Source organism: Delphinus delphis, chromosome 10 (genome assembly GCF_949987515.2).
Source record: "Delphinus delphis chromosome 10, mDelDel1.2, whole genome shotgun sequence".
Lineage (NCBI taxonomy): Eukaryota > Metazoa > Chordata > Mammalia > Artiodactyla > Delphinidae > Delphinus > Delphinus delphis.
Window position 1 is genome coordinate 80,178,983 of NC_082692.2, and position 19,005 is coordinate 80,197,987.

At 43.3% G+C, this 19,005-nt stretch overlaps 1 protein-coding gene and 1 long non-coding RNA gene across 11 annotated transcripts in view; one reads left to right on the forward strand and one right to left on the reverse strand.

Annotated features, from left to right (window-relative positions):
• Positions 1 to 5,234, reverse strand: part of MAGI1 (membrane associated guanylate kinase, WW and PDZ domain containing 1) — a 617,590-nt gene extending 612,356 nt beyond the window's left edge. For 8 of the 10 annotated variants that reach the window (XM_060022852.1, XM_060022850.1, XM_060022856.1 and 5 more), the window contains exon 1: positions 4,350 to 5,231. In XM_060022852.1, the coding sequence (XP_059878835.1) occupies positions 4,350 to 4,662 (313 nt within the window). In that variant the 5' untranslated portion in view covers positions 4,663 to 5,231. Of the gene's footprint in view, positions 1 to 4,349 lie in introns of all 10 variants that reach the window. The other 2 variants (XM_060022855.1, XM_060022857.1) reach the window with 2 other exon arrangements.
• A 611-nt stretch (positions 5,235 to 5,845) lies between these two features.
• LOC132432435 (uncharacterized) overlaps positions 5,846 to 19,005 on the forward strand; it is a 110,284-nt gene continuing 97,124 nt past the window's right edge. The window contains exons 1-2 of the long non-coding RNA XR_009520894.1: positions 5,846 to 7,366; positions 11,454 to 11,570. This is a non-coding gene — a long non-coding RNA (uncharacterized lncRNA). The remainder of the gene's footprint in view (positions 7,367 to 11,453; positions 11,571 to 19,005) is intronic.

Consider the following 19,005-nt stretch of genomic DNA (forward strand, 5'->3'; position numbering starts at 1 on the left):
GACCTCAGTTTCTGACACGTTGAGTCCAGGTGGGAGGAATAAAGAACAAAATACCCATAAAGCACTAGCTTAGCCAAGGGCCTGGCACTTCCTAAACCAAGTGCTCAAAAAATACTAGCTACGTCCTAGAGCTAAGCTTCCTTAACTGTAGTAGTTCCCCCTTATCTGCTGTTTTGCTTTCTGTGATTTCAGTTACTCACAGTCAACCACGGTCTGAAAATATTATATAGAAAATTCCAGAAATACACGATTTAGACGTTTTAAATTGTACACCAATAGCAGGATGAAATTTCCCGCCTTCCCCCTCTGTCCTGCCCAGGACATGAATCATCCCTTTGTCCAGGGTATCCTGCCCATTGGTTACTTAGTAGCTCAGTTATCAAATTGACTATCCAGGTACCACAGTGCTTGTGTTCAAGCGACGCTTATTTTACTCAGTAATGACCCCAAAGCACAGGAGGAATGATGCTGGCAGTTCGGATCTGCCCAAGAGAAGCCGTAAAGTGCTTCCTTGAAGTGAAAAGGTGAATGTTCTCGACTTAATAAAATCATATGCTGTGGATGCTAAGATCTACAGTAAGAATGAATTTTCTATCTGTGAAATTGTGAGAAGGAAAAAGAAATATGTGCTAGCTTTGCTGTCATACTTAAAACTGCACAAGTTGTAGCCATAGTGCATGATAAGTGCTTAGTTAAGATGGAAAAGGCAATAAATTTGTACAGTAAGATATTTTGAGAGAGAGGGAGACCACATTCCCATAACTTTTATTATACTACATAGTTATAATTTGTTCTATCTCATGTTGTGTTTAATCTCTTACTGTGCCTGATTTGGAACGTATCACCCACAGATAAGAAGGGATTACTGTACTTTTCCTCTTTTCCACATACACTAGAATGGCTAAAGTTCAAAAGACAGACCAGATCAAAGATCGGCAAAGATGTGGCAAAACTGGAACATTTACGGCAGCTTTAGTCATAATAGATGAAAAAATAAACAGTCCAAATGGCCATTGACAAGCAAAAATATAAACAATCTGGTATATGTATGCAATGGAATACTACTCAACAATACAAAACAACCATGATACACACAATATGTGAAAAAAGCCAGACACAAAAGAGTACACACTGCATTATTTCATTTATATGAATTTCAATGACAGGCAAGATTAATCCATGGTGAGAAAAATCAAACAGTCAATGCCTCTGGAAGAGGTGGGGGGGAATTGACTAGAAAGGGACAGGAGGGAAATTTCTGGGGTGATGGAAGTGCTCTATATCTTGCTTTGGGTGAAGCTAACATGAGCATATACATTTGTCAAAACCCATCAAACTATATACTTAAGATCTGCGCATTTTATTCCAGATAAATATATACCTATAGTATATATAGTACATATATATGCTTTATTATATATGTAAAGTAACATATATTTTATATAACATATATACGTACTTGTACATTCTTATTAGGCACTTTTGTGACAAAAGACTGTCCTCTCCATTTAAAATGAATCAACTCTAACCTGGTAGATCCATTTAGCTTGATGCTTTCACAATCCAGTCCTGCTTCACATAATACCACTTGCTACAGACTATTTTGGTCTGTGCATCTTTTCAGAGAGTTGCCATGAAACAGAAACAGCAGAATCTTCTCCCACAAGAAGACCGTGACATTTTCATACAGACAGCACCCAGAGTGACCCGTGTCCCTGGTAGTGGCTAGTTCAAGGTGCAGACAACACAAAAGTAACATTTTTCCTTTACCATGTACCAAGTAGAAGCCTATCTAATATGATTAAAACACAGTAATGAAAGCACAGGAAGAGCAATTGCGTAGTATAATTTAAATCTTATTCTCAGTATAAAAGAGAAGGCTGGTGAAATGCTTTCTAGTGCCGTCTTTCTGTAATGAAGACGTTAGAAGAGCTACCTGTGCCTGTGTAATCATTACAGGAAATAGTAGCTTTTACACTACGGTGGATTCCAGGCCATTCAAGCGTCCCCATCTATATCTTTATTCTATCCCATTACAAGAAGAACAAGGAGATTTGCCTACACATATACACACACACACATTCTATGAGCATTCCTACGTAGCTACAGTTTCCTTCGAACCCAGAGGTACCTGATTCCAAACACACTTTGTTAGATGACCAACCCTTCCGGACTGCCATGAGGAGGTGGCCCTGGGACGATGCCTCCCAATCTTTGGTAACTGATGGAGGGAGGCTCAGCCCCATGCAGTAGCTTGCACACTGAGAACAAGCCCCCACTGGACCCATTAGACACCAGGAGACCCCCGCACAGGACACGCAGGAACTCCTGCCTGTCCTTCCACCAGCCCTTTCTCCAAAATGCCCCTACACGGCGACCAGCAGCTGATCCCATCAAATGCTACAGTATTTTCTCTACAGTTCTATCAAGTCCTAATAATCCAGGTACTGGTATTAACTTCATAATTCAGGTTCCTGACACTAAAAGCTAGACTTAGAAATAAATAACTGCCCCAATTCACTTTAAACATAACAATAATAGCTAATCTTTATTGAGCACTTACTATGTGCCAGGCACTGTTCTGCACTCTTTGTGCTTATTAGTTTATGTGACACAAGAAAGCCAGTTTACAGATGAGGGAGGACACATTCTCAAGTGAGGCAAGGTGATGGACCTCAACCAAAGCTGGGGAGATGTGCAATGAATAAGCCACAGTCTCTCCCTTCAATGAGCTTACCACCTTGTATGGAAATGAGGGGAGGGAACTAACATAGTTCAGAGTAAGTAAAAAACTACAAGATACACCTTTAGGGGAGTCCAGAGGAAGAAGGATTTGTTCATCTGGGCAGGATGCCTGAGGGCTTCTTGGAGGAGGTGTGCAAGCGCACAATGAGGACATAAATGGAAGGAGCTTTCCATAACCGTCAGTCCCTCGGCTCCCAAAGCTACCAAAAGACCCAGCCCTTCTCCCTGTCCCCCTCCTCCGTTTCATCTGGAACGGGCCTGTTTCCAAAAGAGGACTAGCTCAGCCCAACCCTTCTTTCCTCTGACACATTCCTCCAGCTGCTGCTTGCCCTTCCAAGCCCGCGCAGGCACATATGGGAACTTTTCACCAGGGCTCAACCTGGTGCTTTCACGGGGAAGAACCTGCGTCATGGTGCACGGTCGTACAAGGGCTCCCTTTAAGGGAGTCCAGTCCTTCTCTATTGGACTGTATCAGGGACAGCCCCATGCCTGCACCAAACTAAGAAGTAAGGGACTCCCCGCCCCCACCAGCAGCCATCATAAAGGTCATCACTCCTCTCCAGGCTTCTGAGAGATGAATTTGCTTCCACCCCCTCCTCTCCAGGGTGCTCCTCGGGGCTCCCATGGTCATTCCCCCACCTCTTCCTCCTCGGTGCTTAAGGCTCTGCAACAAGGGCTCAAACCCTCACTCTTGGCATCTGTGTGACCTTGGACAAGTAACTGAACCAACATCAGTCCCAGTTTCCTTATCTGTAACATGGGGTTTATAAGAACAACTCGGTCTCAGAACTGTTGTCAATCAGAACAAGATAGTGCAAGGAAAGCATTTTACATAGAGCCTGGCACGTAGTAAGCTAACAAGAAAGAGCAGCTATCGTCATCATCACAGGGATGATGATGGTCTTAGTGATGGTGATGGTGGTGATGTTGGTGGCAGTATAAACTTGGGCTTCAGTAGCACTGAAATACCCTCTCCATTCTCTCCCCCCACCGCCACCCACGAGCCTGGGACCGGGCCACACGGTCGAGACACATGCGTCATCCTGCTGTGGGGTGAATGCAGGATATTCAGACGGCGGGCTTTGGAACTGCCAGGCGGTGATGCCCGGACCCACCTGGGCAGTCGCGGGTGACGCTAATTTTCTGATGGAGGAGGCCCAACAACCAAAGACCCTCACCTCCTTCGTACCCATTCTCCAGGTCTGGAAACAGACAAGTGGCCAAAGAACGCAGCAACTGCGCCTGCTGCAACACTCGCCCAGGGAGTCAGGAGAGCGTCCACGTTGCCCCTGCCAACTCTCCTCCAGGTGCAGGCAAGCTGTGCTGCACTTGGTGGCGGAGATAACAGGTTGGCAAACCAGGCCTGGGAAAAATCTCCACGCTTCCCCGCGCAAACCCAAGCCCCTCTTCCCAATGCAGGTGAGCAAACCACCCACAACCTCTCAACAACTTTGTATTTCACTATCACAGGGCGCACGGCCTCAACTTCCCCGCTAAGCCGCATTCGCAGGAGGAAAGCGGGAAATCGAGTTGGGGGGCGGGGGGAGCCTCCGCAGGCCGATCCCCTTTTCTGGGGGCGCCTCCGGGAGGCGCACCCGTCTTACCTTGTCTGACGGCTTTGAAGGTGACGGCCTCCTTGCAGCTGTCGATAACTCCCAGTATGTCATAGCGGGGTAAACCGGACACCCGGATCCCCTGCACCTCCAGAAGCAGCTCCCCCTCGCCCAGCCGAGGGCCCTGGCCGCCGCCGGGAAGCCCCGCCGCCTCGGCCGCCGCCACCGCTCCGACATACGGAAACTCTCCGTTCTCCGCGCCCCCCAGCACCGTCACCCCCAGCTCGCCCTGGGGTCCCCGCTTCACGGTGAATTCGTGAACCCTGCTAGTCCAGTGGTTCTTCTTCTGGATCACTTTCGACATGATGACTTACGCCCCTCCACCCCCCCCCCAAAAAAATAACAATAAAATGAGAGACAGGTGCCTTCCACAGCACAAGCCCCCAAGCCCACGCTGGTTCAAGGGAGAGACATCTCCCCCCCAAATAACGCAACGGGAGAGAGAAACTTGGCAGACTCGCTCCCTGCACACACTCGCGCACTCAAGCCATCATAAAACAAACTTTCCGGGCTTCCCCGCGAGCCCTGCACAGGCGCCCGCGAGCTTTGTTTGCATTCCGGTGCTTCTAGGTCCACGTTCCGGCGCCTGACCGTGCTCTCCGGGACCAGAGTCCACTCTGCGCCGCTTGGGTTATTTTTTTCCTTCCTTCCTTCCTTTCTTGCCTCTTAGAAATGCGGTGTGTCCTCTTTGCCTCCCGCCTGGCTCGCCTTTCCTCGCTGGCGGGCTGTTACTGAGGGTTAGGGGAAGCCCTTCCAGCCAGTTGCTGGGAGCCCTGGATACGCGGTTGCGGAGCGCGGCGGGAGGTGGGGGGGCGGGGGGGGCGGGGGAGAGGGACAGGAGGGAAGTGCCTGCGTCCCCTTTAAGCAGATACAAAGGCTCGGCTTGTTTTGTTACAGTTCATTCTATTCCGCGCCGCCGAGCGCAGCGGCCGGCCTGAGGAGACGCGCGCGCATGCGCCCCGCGGCCGCCTGCCGGCCGGCCCGCCCCACCCCGCCTTCCCGAAGGGAGAGATTCCAATGTGCTTCCCGTTGGGTCCTAAAGCCGACCTCCCAGAAGCAGGCAATTTCCCCCCCCGCTTCACACACCCCTCTTATTCCTCCTTTTCTTTCAGTGCCCACGCCTCGGCAAATCCCTTTGGGAGTTTGCGGGATGCGCAAGTGTTTTCCTCCAACCGTTTGCAACTTTTGAAAACATGGGCAATCTGGCTTTGGCATTTTAAAACCGTTTCAAACAGGTGGGGGTTGGGGAGCCTCATACACTCACCCTGGCGCTCACAGTCACGCACACACGCACGCACTCACGCCGCCCTAAGCTTCCTTACCGCCCTCGGCCAGTGGCTGGCCCCGCTGTCGGTCACCGAGCCCGCACTGTCTGCCGCACCCCCACCCGCCCCCGGCCGCATTTCCCTATAATACGCAGTACCCGACCATGAAGCTTCTGTCCGCCTGCACAAAGCCCTCGGGTTCGTCCTGGAGCGGGGTCTGCCCGTGGGTCTGCGATCCTGTGGAGGGGGACCGTGAGTGTACCCCGGGTCCCCTAACTGGGATCCCTGGGAGAGTCACACGCTCACACACACACACACACATACACCCTTAAACTTTGGGGCCAACTTTTTTGGACACAGGGGAAAACTATAGGTGAGGGAAAGAAGCCAAAAAGCAAGAGGGGGTTCGGGTCTTCAACCGAAAAGGGGTCTAGTTCTTTAACTCCCTCGCTGGGAGAGACTTCTGGAGCCAGGCATCTGTCTCGGGCTCAAGTTCCTGGCTGAGCTGGGCAGCCTTTGGACCCGCCCCAGGGCCAGGAGATAAGGATCACTTCTGGGTCTGGGATCTGCACCCGAGTCCTGGCGCCCGCGGGGGCTTGGGCGCGGCAGCCACCTCTCGGAATTCGCAGCCCCGGGGCCTGAGGTAGAGCCAGTTTCTATCCTTGCTAGGTTTCGGAACGTGCTCGGGGGCTGCGGACAGAAAGAATACCCTGCACCGGCAAGGCTGCACTCCCCACATACTCCCCAACTGGCCTGGGCGATAGTCTCCCAAGCATTTTCTTTCCCTCAGTGATTTATAACTTGTTTATTCATCTTTGGTCACAGGAGAGATTTCAAGCGCTAAATAAGGGAGGTGAGTGTAAAGGACTCAAAGAATGCGGTGCTGCAGAGGTCACGGTTGAGAGCCGGGCTCTGGGGGTTAGGTTCCCACCGGTCCAATACTCTGTGTGACCTTGACCAAGCGCCGGGACCCCTCAGAGCCTTCGTTTCTCCCTTGTTAAGTAAGTATAACAATACCTCACAAGATTCTTGTGAGTATTACAGGGAGAACACTTGTAAAATGGTATATAATAAAAACTTAGTAGTAGTAGTAGTAATAGTAGTAGTTGGAAAAATTAGGAATCATTTGGCGTTTCAAGTTAGATGATGATAATTCCTCCTCTCCTTTCTAAAGCTTAAAATATATAAGAATACATTTAAATATTTTAAAGCGATGTTTGTAGGGTGCTATTCTAAGCCAATAAAAATAAAAGAAGATGGGCTTCCCTGGTGGCGCAGTGGTTGAGAGTCCGCCTGCCGATGCAGGGGACACGGGTTCGTGCCCCGGTCCGGGAAGATTCCACATGCCGCGGAGCGGCTAGAGGGAAACTTTGTCTTCAGCCTCTTTTCCTGGAAGATACCCATTTGTTTCCAACTTGACTGAATCAAGATGAGTGTGAAATTCAAAAGGTTCATTCCCAAACCCAAGCACAGATCCAGCCAGTCAGAATCTTAGGGATGGGTTCTATCATCTGGACTTCTAAGGTTCCCCTGAAGTGGTGCTGGTATACAACATGAAGACCACAAGTCTAGCATCTTGATTCCCGAGCATTTTTTACATCACAGACCCTTTTAGGAGAAGAAATCTGTGGTCCGCATCTTCCCGTAGAGTGTAAGCTCCAGGAGGGCAGTGAAGTTTGGTTTACTGATGCATTTGCAGTTCCTCGAACAGTGCCTGGTACCTGGTTAATGCTCAAGTATTTGGTGAGTGAATCCTTCCCCCCAAATGCACATTTTTGTGTAACACCTTAGACTGAAATCACAGATTCCCCTACAAATCACCAGTAAGCTTGACCTTGTATGTTCCTCGCTTCCGCAGCCCATATTCTAGGATTGCTTACCAAGAATTCCCCCACCTGCCTCCAATCACTGGTCCCCTACCTCCTACCTCACCCCCACCTGGAGGAGTCCAAAGGATGGGCAAGACCAAGTGGTTTGCAATTCCTCCCACTTGCAGAGCACCATCTTCCCTCTCCAGGATTCCATGTGTTTCTGAGGCTGAGAAGAGGAAAGGACTTGGAATTTAGCCCACTTCAGATTTTAGATGTGGAGTAACCCCCCAAAAAAGAAGGGATACCTAAGGGTACAGACAGCAGGGTGGAGAGAGGTATAGAGAGACATATTATAACCCAGGAACATAAAAAGAAGTAATTTGAACCTCCAATGCAGCTAAGACTGTCAGTTTTTCCAGACATTAAGTTTATGATATTCCCAGGCTCTCTGCTCCTCCTCTGACACTCTGTCTACTCTGTTTCTCCTGGTCCAGTTCCTGTGTCCCAGATTGGAAACAACTTCAAGGCAGAAATCATATCTATCCTTTTCCAACCTTTGAATCCTCAGCACCTAAACCCATGCCTTGAGGGGAGTGTGCATCATACACACTTAATGAATGAATGCCTGGATTAAGTGATCTTAAACTGGATAATATATGGCCTTTGACATGAAGCCCGTTTAGATTCGGTGGCTAGAACCGATTTATAGATTGTTATTTTGAAAGAGCTTATAGTTATCTTGGAGTATATTTTGCTTGAATAGATGTAAAGTGGGATCCTAGTGTTCTGGCTTCTCTCACTTACGTTATGACTTTGACAATACATTCCAGTGGACAAAATAATGCCATAAAATATCTAACTTGGAGGTTTACCATGTGTGCCAGGATAATTATGTGCATTATTTTATGTAATCACTACAACAATCGTGTGAGGTAGGTATGTCCTTGACTTCCATGAATGACCTTCATTTTACAATTGAGGAAAGTGAAGCTAGGCAAGTAAAGAAACTTGCTGAAGAGCTTGGAAGTGATAAAGTTAAGATGTGAACCCAGAGGCACAAACCAAAGCCCATTCTCAGAACCACTGCACTCTGAAGGTGTAGGATGTGGCCATCCACCATCTAGCATATTTGGGTACCAGCATTCTTTGGCTCCTGAATCTGCCACATAGTGTGTGCACATCAATTAAGTCACCCTGCTATCTCTTCCCTTGAAACTGAAGGAATACAGTGTTCCACTCCAGAATCCAATCTCCAGTTCCCCTTCTGTAGGCTCTGAAGATCGAACAATTTACTGTAATGTAAAGAGGATTAATTTGCAAACATTTCTAAAGTGTTTGGAGATCTGTGGGCTCCGGTACAGGCGACGTGCCAAATGGCCTTATACTGTTATTGCGGAAGCATTTCAACAATGAACTCTTAATAAACACAGTGGATCGAGATAAGTAAACTGTGACACAATAAACTCTGCACAGATTATGATTTAATTTTCATATAGCTAGTTCAACTAAAGGGAAGAAAAAAATCCACAAATATAAATTGTACATTGCTTTTCTTTCACAAATAACATTTCCTTTCAAAGTTTTCTAGTTGTGAGTAAAGAAACCATTATTGTAGTCTAAAGTGGTAACTTACCTCCTTTTTCTGAAAATGAGAAGATGGGAGATAAATTCGTTGGTGTGGGGCAAAAGAGGACATGAAAATTGGTTATCTTTTAGTTTCTGAAGAATGCCGTTGAGGAGTATGTTATAGATATCAAGGTAAATATTTCGTATTCAAGAAATGTAACTGACGCCAAACTGGTAATTTAGAGCAGAAGATCAACAAAGGAGGTTAAAGCCCTTAGTTCAGATTGAAGGAAACAGACAGTGAGGGCAACTTTCCACATCATCTCCTGGAGGGGCTTTTATGATTCGCTTGATAACTTGTTCTTTTCTTCACAGGGAGGCAGATGGGTTTTTTCTGACCACGGTACCCCTTCCTTTAGTCCTTTCAGCTAGGCAAGAATAAAAAAAATGTTAATTCTTGTGACCTTTCAAGACATCACATGTGAACTATTATTTTAGTACCCCAGAGGAGGAAGAGAGTTTAATCCTGGCTAACGTTCTGGTTCACTTCCTGGGAAACAAATGAATATTGGTAACTGGAAGATTTGAAATTCGATGTTGGGGCCGAGAAAGCAAGAGAAACCGAAGAATTTATCGTGGGAATCTCTCCTAAAATTTCCAAAATGTTCAGCCGTAATGTAGCATATCATCCTACATAATTCCACTGAACATATACCTCATGATATTGTTAAGTCCTTGAGAACAGGGTGTTTGCATTTTCTTCTTAATAGATATTTGTATCTCTTTTATTTCCTCTCCCACCAACTCTATGAAAATATAGTAATTGGAACATGGTAGATGCTTAAATAATACAGGATTTTATTATTGAAGGTGTTCACTCACTATATGTCTTCTTCTTTATTGTATGTTTTTAACAATTTATTGCACGGAAACTGAGAGAGAAGGAAAATACACGTTGAAATCAAAGATGGAATGCCCATATTTTTAAAAATACCCTAATAATGTAAGTTGTTGCAGAACAATTTTAAAAATAGGTAACTAAAAAGGCAACATTAAATTTAGTTATTCAAAATTGTATTACCACAAGGGACTTCCCTGGCGGTCCAGTGGTTAAGACTCCACACTTCCAATGCAGGGGGCCTGGGTTCGATCCCTGTTCGGGGAACTAAGATCCTACCTGCCCTGGGGCGTGGCCAAAAAAAAATTGTATTACCACCAGGTAAGCAGTTTCTACGTTTGGGTGTATCTCCTCCTGGACTTTGGTCAATACAAATATATACACACGCACGCAATCTACTTTCTTAAGTTGTCTCTCTGTCTCCCTCTCTCCCCATTTGGAATTTACAGTTAATTTATGGAATAAAATAATCCTTTATACCTTTTATTACTTACCAATATACCCTCAATTTTCTATTTGTTAAATATAAACCTCTATTGATCACTTTTCTTAGCTCAATAATATTCTATTCTTTGAATGTTCCAAGATGTATTAAACCAATGCCCTATTAATGATCATTTAGGATTCTGAATGGGGCTGAAGTAATTATTTGTATTAGGATGTTTTGGTTGCCAGTGACAGAAACCTAGTTGAACTAGCTTAAGCAAGAAAGGAAATGTATTACTCCATATAACTGGCAAGAGTAGAGATGAAACTAGTTTTCATCAAGGCTGGATGAAGAGGCTCAAGCGATGCCCTCAGCTTTCTCCATCTCTCGGTTATTTTTTCCTCGGTGTTGCCCTCATCCCCTCCTACTACATACAGATTGGCCTTCTCCCGACAGCCGGGAAAGATAGCCACTTGCAACTTACATCATCCAGGTTTAGCAATCCCAAAATAAAGGAGATTTTTCACTGACAGATGGGAAGAGCAATGAGAGAAATTTCAGGCTGTATTAAAGCTTTCCGTTTCAATTGTGGAGAGTAGACGGAGTCTGCCTACTTTTCAGTAGCTTTGAGAATAAACACAAGTGAGTCACAGACATGATTGGCTGCCTGATCAAGCCTGGCAGAGTGTGTGTGGACTTGAGACGACTCGGGGAAACCTCATTAAAATGAGTTCCTATACAAGTTCCGATCGTGGTCGCCTCTTCCACAGTTAACTAAGAGTTCCAAGAATTCAAACATAGTGTGAGTTTGATTTCAATCGAAGCTGCAGTGGTTGGCCCACACGTTGGTAGCTATTTTGAAGATATTCTGAAGCTGGCAGTAGTGCAGAATTGTACCCTTTACAAGGGAAGCCAGTCAAGTGTTATACGTGTTTAATACAGATGGTTTGTTAAACTACATAACATCAATTTCAGATATTCTGAAATGAATCTTAAATTTTTCTGAAGCTAAACTAAAAAAGAAAATTAAATATTCTAAGATGGCCCATGACAGTTGGTAGATTGTTTTCATTCATTTGTTCATTCAACAGATGTTGATTAAATACTTATTTTGTCAATTCCTCCTAGGCACTGATGGTACAGCACTAAAAGACACGCTATTTTATTTGCTGGAAGAAGCTTACCTCCTACTTGAATACTCATTGGATACTGAGACAAGAAAACATACCAGTTCAATAGTGTTGGGTAAGTCCAATGCCAGGGAACCTAGGGTGATTCTGGTGGACATCTCTTTGGGAAGGATTGTAATTCACAAATATGTCTTCAGAAACTAAAGGTGCCATTGTTAGAAGAACTTCTTGCATCCTCCACCTATAATTTATTTTAATAGTATTTTAATAAGTGAAAGACAATGTCCAGTTTTATGATCACATTATGATACTTGAAGATGTGCTTTATGGAACCATTCACTGAGTTCCCAGATGGTTACAGCTGCCCACAGTGTGAATATATGGTCCCATAAAGGACAACTCTGTCTTGCCACAAAGCCGATCCAGCAAACACTAGGCAGAGTTTTAGAAAATGACTCAGCAATCTGGAATCTGAGCAACCTCGCTCCTTGAACTGTACCATCTTTGGAAAATTGTTCCCCATAAAATCTTGTAGCCAGATGAATGAGGACCCCAAAAAATGTGTTATTCACTTTCCAGATTTAGCACATTCCTGGAATTTTAAACTCATTTTTGTGGACTGTTGCCCAGGTGAGGGGAGGCTTAGCCAAACCGGGAGTGGTTTTGAGCAGTATCCCCCAGGGAATCAGTGCCCAAATTTGGCGTGCTTGTATCCTGGACATTCCTGACACTCCTGGCTGAGAAATTCAGCTTGCCTGAGTTTGGGTACCCCAAGGATTTTACATGCAGCAGAGAACTGCTGAATTAAGCTAAGTGTTGGAAGACATTGCAGTTTTAATCATTAAGTTACTTCCCTGCTTCAGTGAACTTAAAAGCTGGCATATGCTTGGGAATGTTTCTGCTTCCAAACGCACAGCATGTGCATTTTTCAGATGTTTGACCTTGATCTTGTGACCTTTGCTCTAAAATCCTGAGAGTGCTGGGAACACTCACAACTGAGTGATGGGAGCAAAACTAGACAGATAGCAATTCTTTTTTTCTTCTCTCTCTCTTTTTCTTTCTTTTTTTTTTCTTTGCTTAAATCTTAGGTTACTCTGTTTTAGACTAGACCCCTAGTCTAAATAGCTTCCCCTTCAGTTATTAATTTTATTTTAATCTATCATTTTGGTATGACTTTACATTTTGAATTGATACCACTAAAGCCTAAAACTAGTAAAGCTATGTGATCCACCTGCTAAGGCAAGCTGGCATTTATGACACCGCTCTCCAGATAACCTTCTCTAGGTTAATGTTTTCAAATTTTTTGATTACTGTTCAGAATAAGAAATGCATTTTGTTTTACCACCACATATACACACATAAACATGTATATAAATAATTGAAACAAAAGTTTAAAGAAACCATATTTATCCTTTCTTCATATGATGCACTATGCCTTGGGTTATGGCCCACAGCCAAATTTATTTCTTAACGTTTCCCTGTATTACCTACAAGCTAAGAATGGTTTTATGTTTTTCAGTGGTTCAAAAACAGACAAACAAAATACACTGAGACATATTTACAATATGTCATGTGCTCTTCTAAATCTTTGCATTTGTTAACTTGTTAAATCTCTGGTGATTAACATATTTTGAGGGAGTGCTCAGTATGCAGGATGCTTTGGTAAATGCTTTCAGTGACGCACTTACTTAATCCTCTCTACCTTATGAGGCCGGGAGTATTAGCAGTCCCACTTAATAGATGAGGAAACAGATGCTATGTGACTTGCCCAGGAGCACACACCTAGGAAGTGGCAGTTGGGATTTAATCTTATGTTTCTCCACTTCCAGACTTTTGATTCTTAATGCTATTGATGTCTGCAGCTTCGTGACCACAGCTTGACACATAATATGGGCCCAATGCATATTTGAAGAATGAATGAATACATGTATGAATGAATGAAGGATGCAGAGATAGAATGATGGTATCCCATAAATCCTGACCAACTATGGGAACACAGATAAATTAGGTGATTGCTTGGTGCTTTAAAAAGCAAGCAAGCAAACAAAAAACAAAGTAAATCCCTCATTTATTGAGTGCTAAATAATGCATTTAAGTGCTTTCAATACATTTTTTCAATTGACCCTCATAATGACACTATGAGCCAGATGCTATCCCTATTTCGCAGAAGAGACTGAGGTTCAGAGAAGTTAAATACCTTGCCTAAGATGACATGACCAGTATATTTAGACCTGGTGTGACTAAGATAGATGATGTTCTTAATTACTGTGCTATGTACCACCATTTATTAATTTCTAATGTCACTGTAATACTATCTACCCCCATGATTTTGTAAGCAAAATAGACAATGTATCAGAACGTTCATCAATAACTATAATATTTTCCCATGACATATTTCTCTATCAAAAAGTTAAAAACTCAAGGTGGAAGAAGTAGAGGCAGAGAAATGCCTTCCAGTACGTTTGATATGGAGATTGTGTTATTAAAATGTTGTTATATAATTTTTGCAAATGTTCTATAAATCTAAAATTCTAGATTATTTATTCTAGAATTAAATTTTTTTAAAGAACAGTATTAAACACATGAAAAAAAAATGTTTAACTTCATTAGTCATTAGAGACATGCAAACCCAGTGAGATACTACTATACCTCCACTAGGATGGGTACAATTTTTTTTCATGGAAGATAACAAATGTTGGTGTAGATGCGAAGACATTAGAACACTTATGCATTGCTGCTGGAACTGTAAAGTGATGCAGACACTGTGCAAAACAGTTTGATGGTTCTTCAATAAGTTAAACATAGAATTACTATACCACCCAGCAATTTAGTTCCTAGGTATATATATCCAAAAGAATTGAACACAGGTGTACAAACAAAAACTTGTACATGAATGTTCATAGTGGCAATATTCACAATAGCCAAAGATGGAAATAACCTAAAAGTCCATCAAAAAAATTAATGTATAAAGAAAATGTGGCTATCCATACAATGGAAAATTTTTCAGCTGTAAAAAGGAACAAAGGACTGATATACGCTATAAATAGAAGAACCTTGAAAACATGATGTCAAGCGACAGAAAACAAATACAAAAGACCACATAGTGTGTGATTCTATTTATCTGAAATGTCCAGAACAGGCAAATTCATACAGATAAGAAATAAATTGGTGGTTATCAGGAATTGTGGGGAGGCAGGAGGAAGAGTGCTGGTTAATGGTTATGGGATTTCCTTTTGGGGTGATGAAAACATTCTGGAACTAAATAAAGGTGATGGTTGCACAACACTGTGAATGTACTAAATGCTACTGAATTGTGTACTTTAAAATGGTTAAAATAGGGAATTCCCTGGCAGTCTAGGGTTTAGGGCTTGGTGCTTTCACTGCAGTGGCCCTGTTCAATCCTTGGTTCTGCAAGCCGGGAGGCCAGAAAAAAAGAAAAGAAAACAGGTTAAAATAGCAAACTTTATGTTATGTGAATTTTACCTAAATTTAAAAACTCACTCTGACACCATTTTAAAAAGGTAGCATACTGGGCTTTCCTGGTGGCGCAGTGGTTGAGAGTCCGCCTGCCGATGCAGGGGACGCGGGTTCGTGCCCCGGTCCGGGAGGATGGGCCCGTGGGCCGTGGCCGCTGGGCCTGCGTGTCCGAAGCCTGTGCTCCGCAACGGGAGAGGCCACAGCAGTGAGAGGCCCGCGTACCGCAAAAAAAAAAAAAAAAAAAAAGGTAGCATACTAAAATAATATAGAATGTGCTGGGATATACGATACAACTTACAAAGGAAAAAATTTAAATATTACATGAAATACCAGTACTCAGTACAGCATCCTGATCTAGAGTATGGACTTTCAAAACTGGCAGCTCTAGAATCAAAGCCCTGTGCTGTCACATAATGACTAGTTATCCTTAGGCAAGTTTTATAACCTGTATGAGACTCGCAGTCCTCATTCATCAACTGTGTGTAATTGCTGTTAGTTATAATGTAATACTTTTTATATAAGTTGTCACTTAGCCTAAATATGATGACAAAGATTAATATATACTTTGATCTTTTTTTCCTTTGTATATATGTGAATTGAGTGTTGCTTGTCTTCCTAATGGTCATTTCATTAAAAGCAAAGGGTTTACGGAGATAACCATCATAGTTTTGTCACCATATGTGTCTTTCTACATCCCAGGAAAAGCATCCTGTGAACAGATCTTTAAAGTAGCTTCCAGGGACTTCCCTGGCGGTCCAGTGGTTAGGACTCCGCACTTCCACTGCAGGGGTTGCAGTTTCCATCCCTGGTCAGGGAACTAAGATCCCACATGCCTCAGTGGTACGGCCAAAAAGAAAAAATAAAAGTAGCTTCCAAAGGAGTCTAGCAATTCACTATAACTATTATGTGAGGTTATATTGAAATTTAGGCTAAATTGCTTTAGTAAAATTTCCAGGCTGCTCCCAACCTGTTACTAAGGAAGAACAGTCGTGGAATATGCGAGTTGATAGGAAAGACTTTATTAAGAAAAAAGATACCTATTTTTCCTTCCCTTCCCCTTGAGGATAACTAAGCTGTCCCCATGAATATGAAGACTGCTCTTTCTTCTTGAATTTGCATATGGCATCCTCCCAGGTAATTTATGGAACAAATCCTGACACAGCTCCAGAAGAAACCATATAGCCCCTTCAGTATCGCTAGTAACCGGAAGGCCAAACGTTTAAAGAGGCAGAGGAAATCCATCTCCCAAAGGCTCAGACCCAGCACTCGCTGCTCTATACCCTATACAATTCCTCCACCCACACAACTCAGCCTTTCGTAAGAGAAAGAAACTTCTAGAACCCTGCCCTCTAACCTCTGTTCCTCATCTTCTGGAGCCCTCCTGGGAGTTGAGGAATGCGGGAAGATAGCTGCAGGGTTTGGCTTCCAGTTGGTCAACCCTGACACTAATTGCTCTCCGGGAGATTTTCAATCTTTGTTCTTGGCAAGAAACTGCAGGACAACAAAAGATGCCAGCTGAGTGACTATATGAAGAGCAGGGAGGTGGGTCTGGAAGGTATCTGGGAAGGGAAGGGTTTAACAGTTTCCACTCCTGCTCAAGCATTCTAGTCTTACTGACAACTGTAACAAAGTTTCACTGACGTACAGGCATACCTCGTTTTCTTGCGTTTTGAAGATACTGTATTTTCATAAGCTGAAGGTTTGTGGTAACCCTGCCTTGAGCAAGTCTATCTGCACCATTTTTCCATCAGCATTTGCTTACTCCAGTTCTCTGTGTCACATTTTGGAAATTCTCACAATATTTCAAACTTTTTCATTATGATTTTATTTGTTATGGTGATCTGTGATCTTTGATGTTACTATTGTAATTGTTTTGGGGGGGCCACAAACCATGCCCAAGTAAGAGGTAACTTATCTGATAAATGTTGTCTGTGTTCTGACTGCTCTACCAACTGGCTGTTCCCTGTCTCTCTCCCTCTCCTCAGGCCTCCCTCTTCCCTGAGACACAACAATATTGAAATTAGGCCAGTTAATAATCCTACAATGGCCTCTAAGTGTCCAAATGAAAGGAAGAGTCACATGTCTCTCACTTTTTTTTTTTTACATCTTTATTGGAGTATAATTGCTTTACGATGGTGTGCTAGTTTCTGCTTTATAACAAAGTGAATCAGTTATACATATACATATGTTCCGATATCTCTTCCCTCTTGCATCTCCCTCCCTCCCACCCTCCCTATCCCACCCCTCCAGGCGATCACAAAGCACCGAGCTGATCTCGCTGTGCTATGAGGCTGCTTCCCACTAGCTATCTACCTTACGTTTGATACTGTATATATGTCCATGCCTCTCTCTCGCTTTGTCACAGCTCACCCTTCCCCCTCCCCATATCCTCAAGTCCGTTCTCCAGTAGGTCTGTGTCTTTATTCCTGTCTTACCCCTAGGTTCTTCATGACATTTTTTTTTCTTAAATTCCATATATATGTGTTAGCATACGGTATTTGTCTTTTTTTTCTGACTTACTTCACTCTGTATGACAGACTCTAGGTCTATCCACCTCATTACAAATAGCTCGATTCCGTGTCTTTTTTTTTTTTTTTTTTTTTAAACATCTTTATTGGGGTATAATTACTTTACAATGGTGTGTTAGTTTCTGCTTTATAACAAAGTGAATCAGTTATACATATACATATGTTCCCATATCTCTTCCCTCTTGCGTCTCCCTCCCTCCCACCCTCCCTATCCCACCCCTCCAGGCTGTCACAGAGCACCGAGCCAATATCCCCGTGCCATGCGGCTGCTTCCCTCTAGCTATCTACCTTACTACGTTTGTTAGTGTGTATATGTCCATGACTCTCTCTCGCCCCGTCACAGCTCACCCTTCCCCCTCCCCATAACCTCAAGTCCGTTCTCTAGGAGGTCTGCGTCTTTATTCCTGCCTTACCCCTAGGTTCTTCATGACATTTTTTTTTTTTTTCTTAAATTCCATATATATGTGTTAGCATACTGTATTTGTCTTTTTCGTTCTGACTTACTTCACTGTGTATGACAGACTCTAGGTCTATCCACCTCATTACAAATAGCTCAATTTCGTTTCTTTTTATGGCTGAGTAATATTCCATTGTATATATGTGCCACATCTTCTTTATCCATTCATCCGATGATGGGCACTTAGGTTGTTTCCATCTGCGGGCTATTGTAAACAGAGCTGCAATGAACATTTTGGTACATGACTCTTTTTGAATTTTGGTTTTCTCAGCGTATATGCCCAGTAGTGGCATTGCTGGGTCATATGGTAGTTCTATTTGTAGTTTTTTAAGGAACCTCCATACTGTTCTCCATAGTGGCTGAACAAATTCACATTCCCACCAGCAGTGCAAGAGTGTTCCCTTTTCTCCACACCCTCTCCAACATTTATTGTTTCTAGATTTTTTGATGATGGCCATTCTGACTGGTGTGAGATGATATCTCATTGTAGTTTTGATTTGCATTTCTCTAATGATTAATGATGTTGGGCATTCTTTCATGTGTTTGTTGGCAGACTGTATATCTTCTTTGGAGAAATGTCTATTTAGGTCTTCTGCCCATTTTTGGATTGGGTTGTTTGTTTTTTTGTTATTGAGCTGCATGAGCTGCTTATAAATTTTGGAGATTAATCCTTTATCAGTTGCTGCATTTGCAAATATATTCTCCCATTCTGACGGTTTTCTTTTGGTCCTGTTTATGGTTTCCTTTGCTGTGCAAAAGCTTTGACGTTTCATTAGGTCCCATTTGTTTATTTTTGCTTTTATTTCCATTTCTCTAGGAGGTGGGTCAAAAAGGATCTTGCTGTGATTTATGTCTTAGAGTGTTCTGCTTATGTTTTCCTCTAACAGTTTGATAGTTTCTGGCGTTACATTTAGGTCTTTAATCCATTTTGAGCTTATTTTTGTGTATGGTATTAGGGAGTGATCTAATCTCATACTTTTACATGTACCTGTCCAGTTTTCCCAGCACCACTTATTGAAGAGGCTGTCTTTTCTCCACTGTACATTCCTGCCTCCTTTATCAAAGACAAGGTGACCATATGTGCGTGG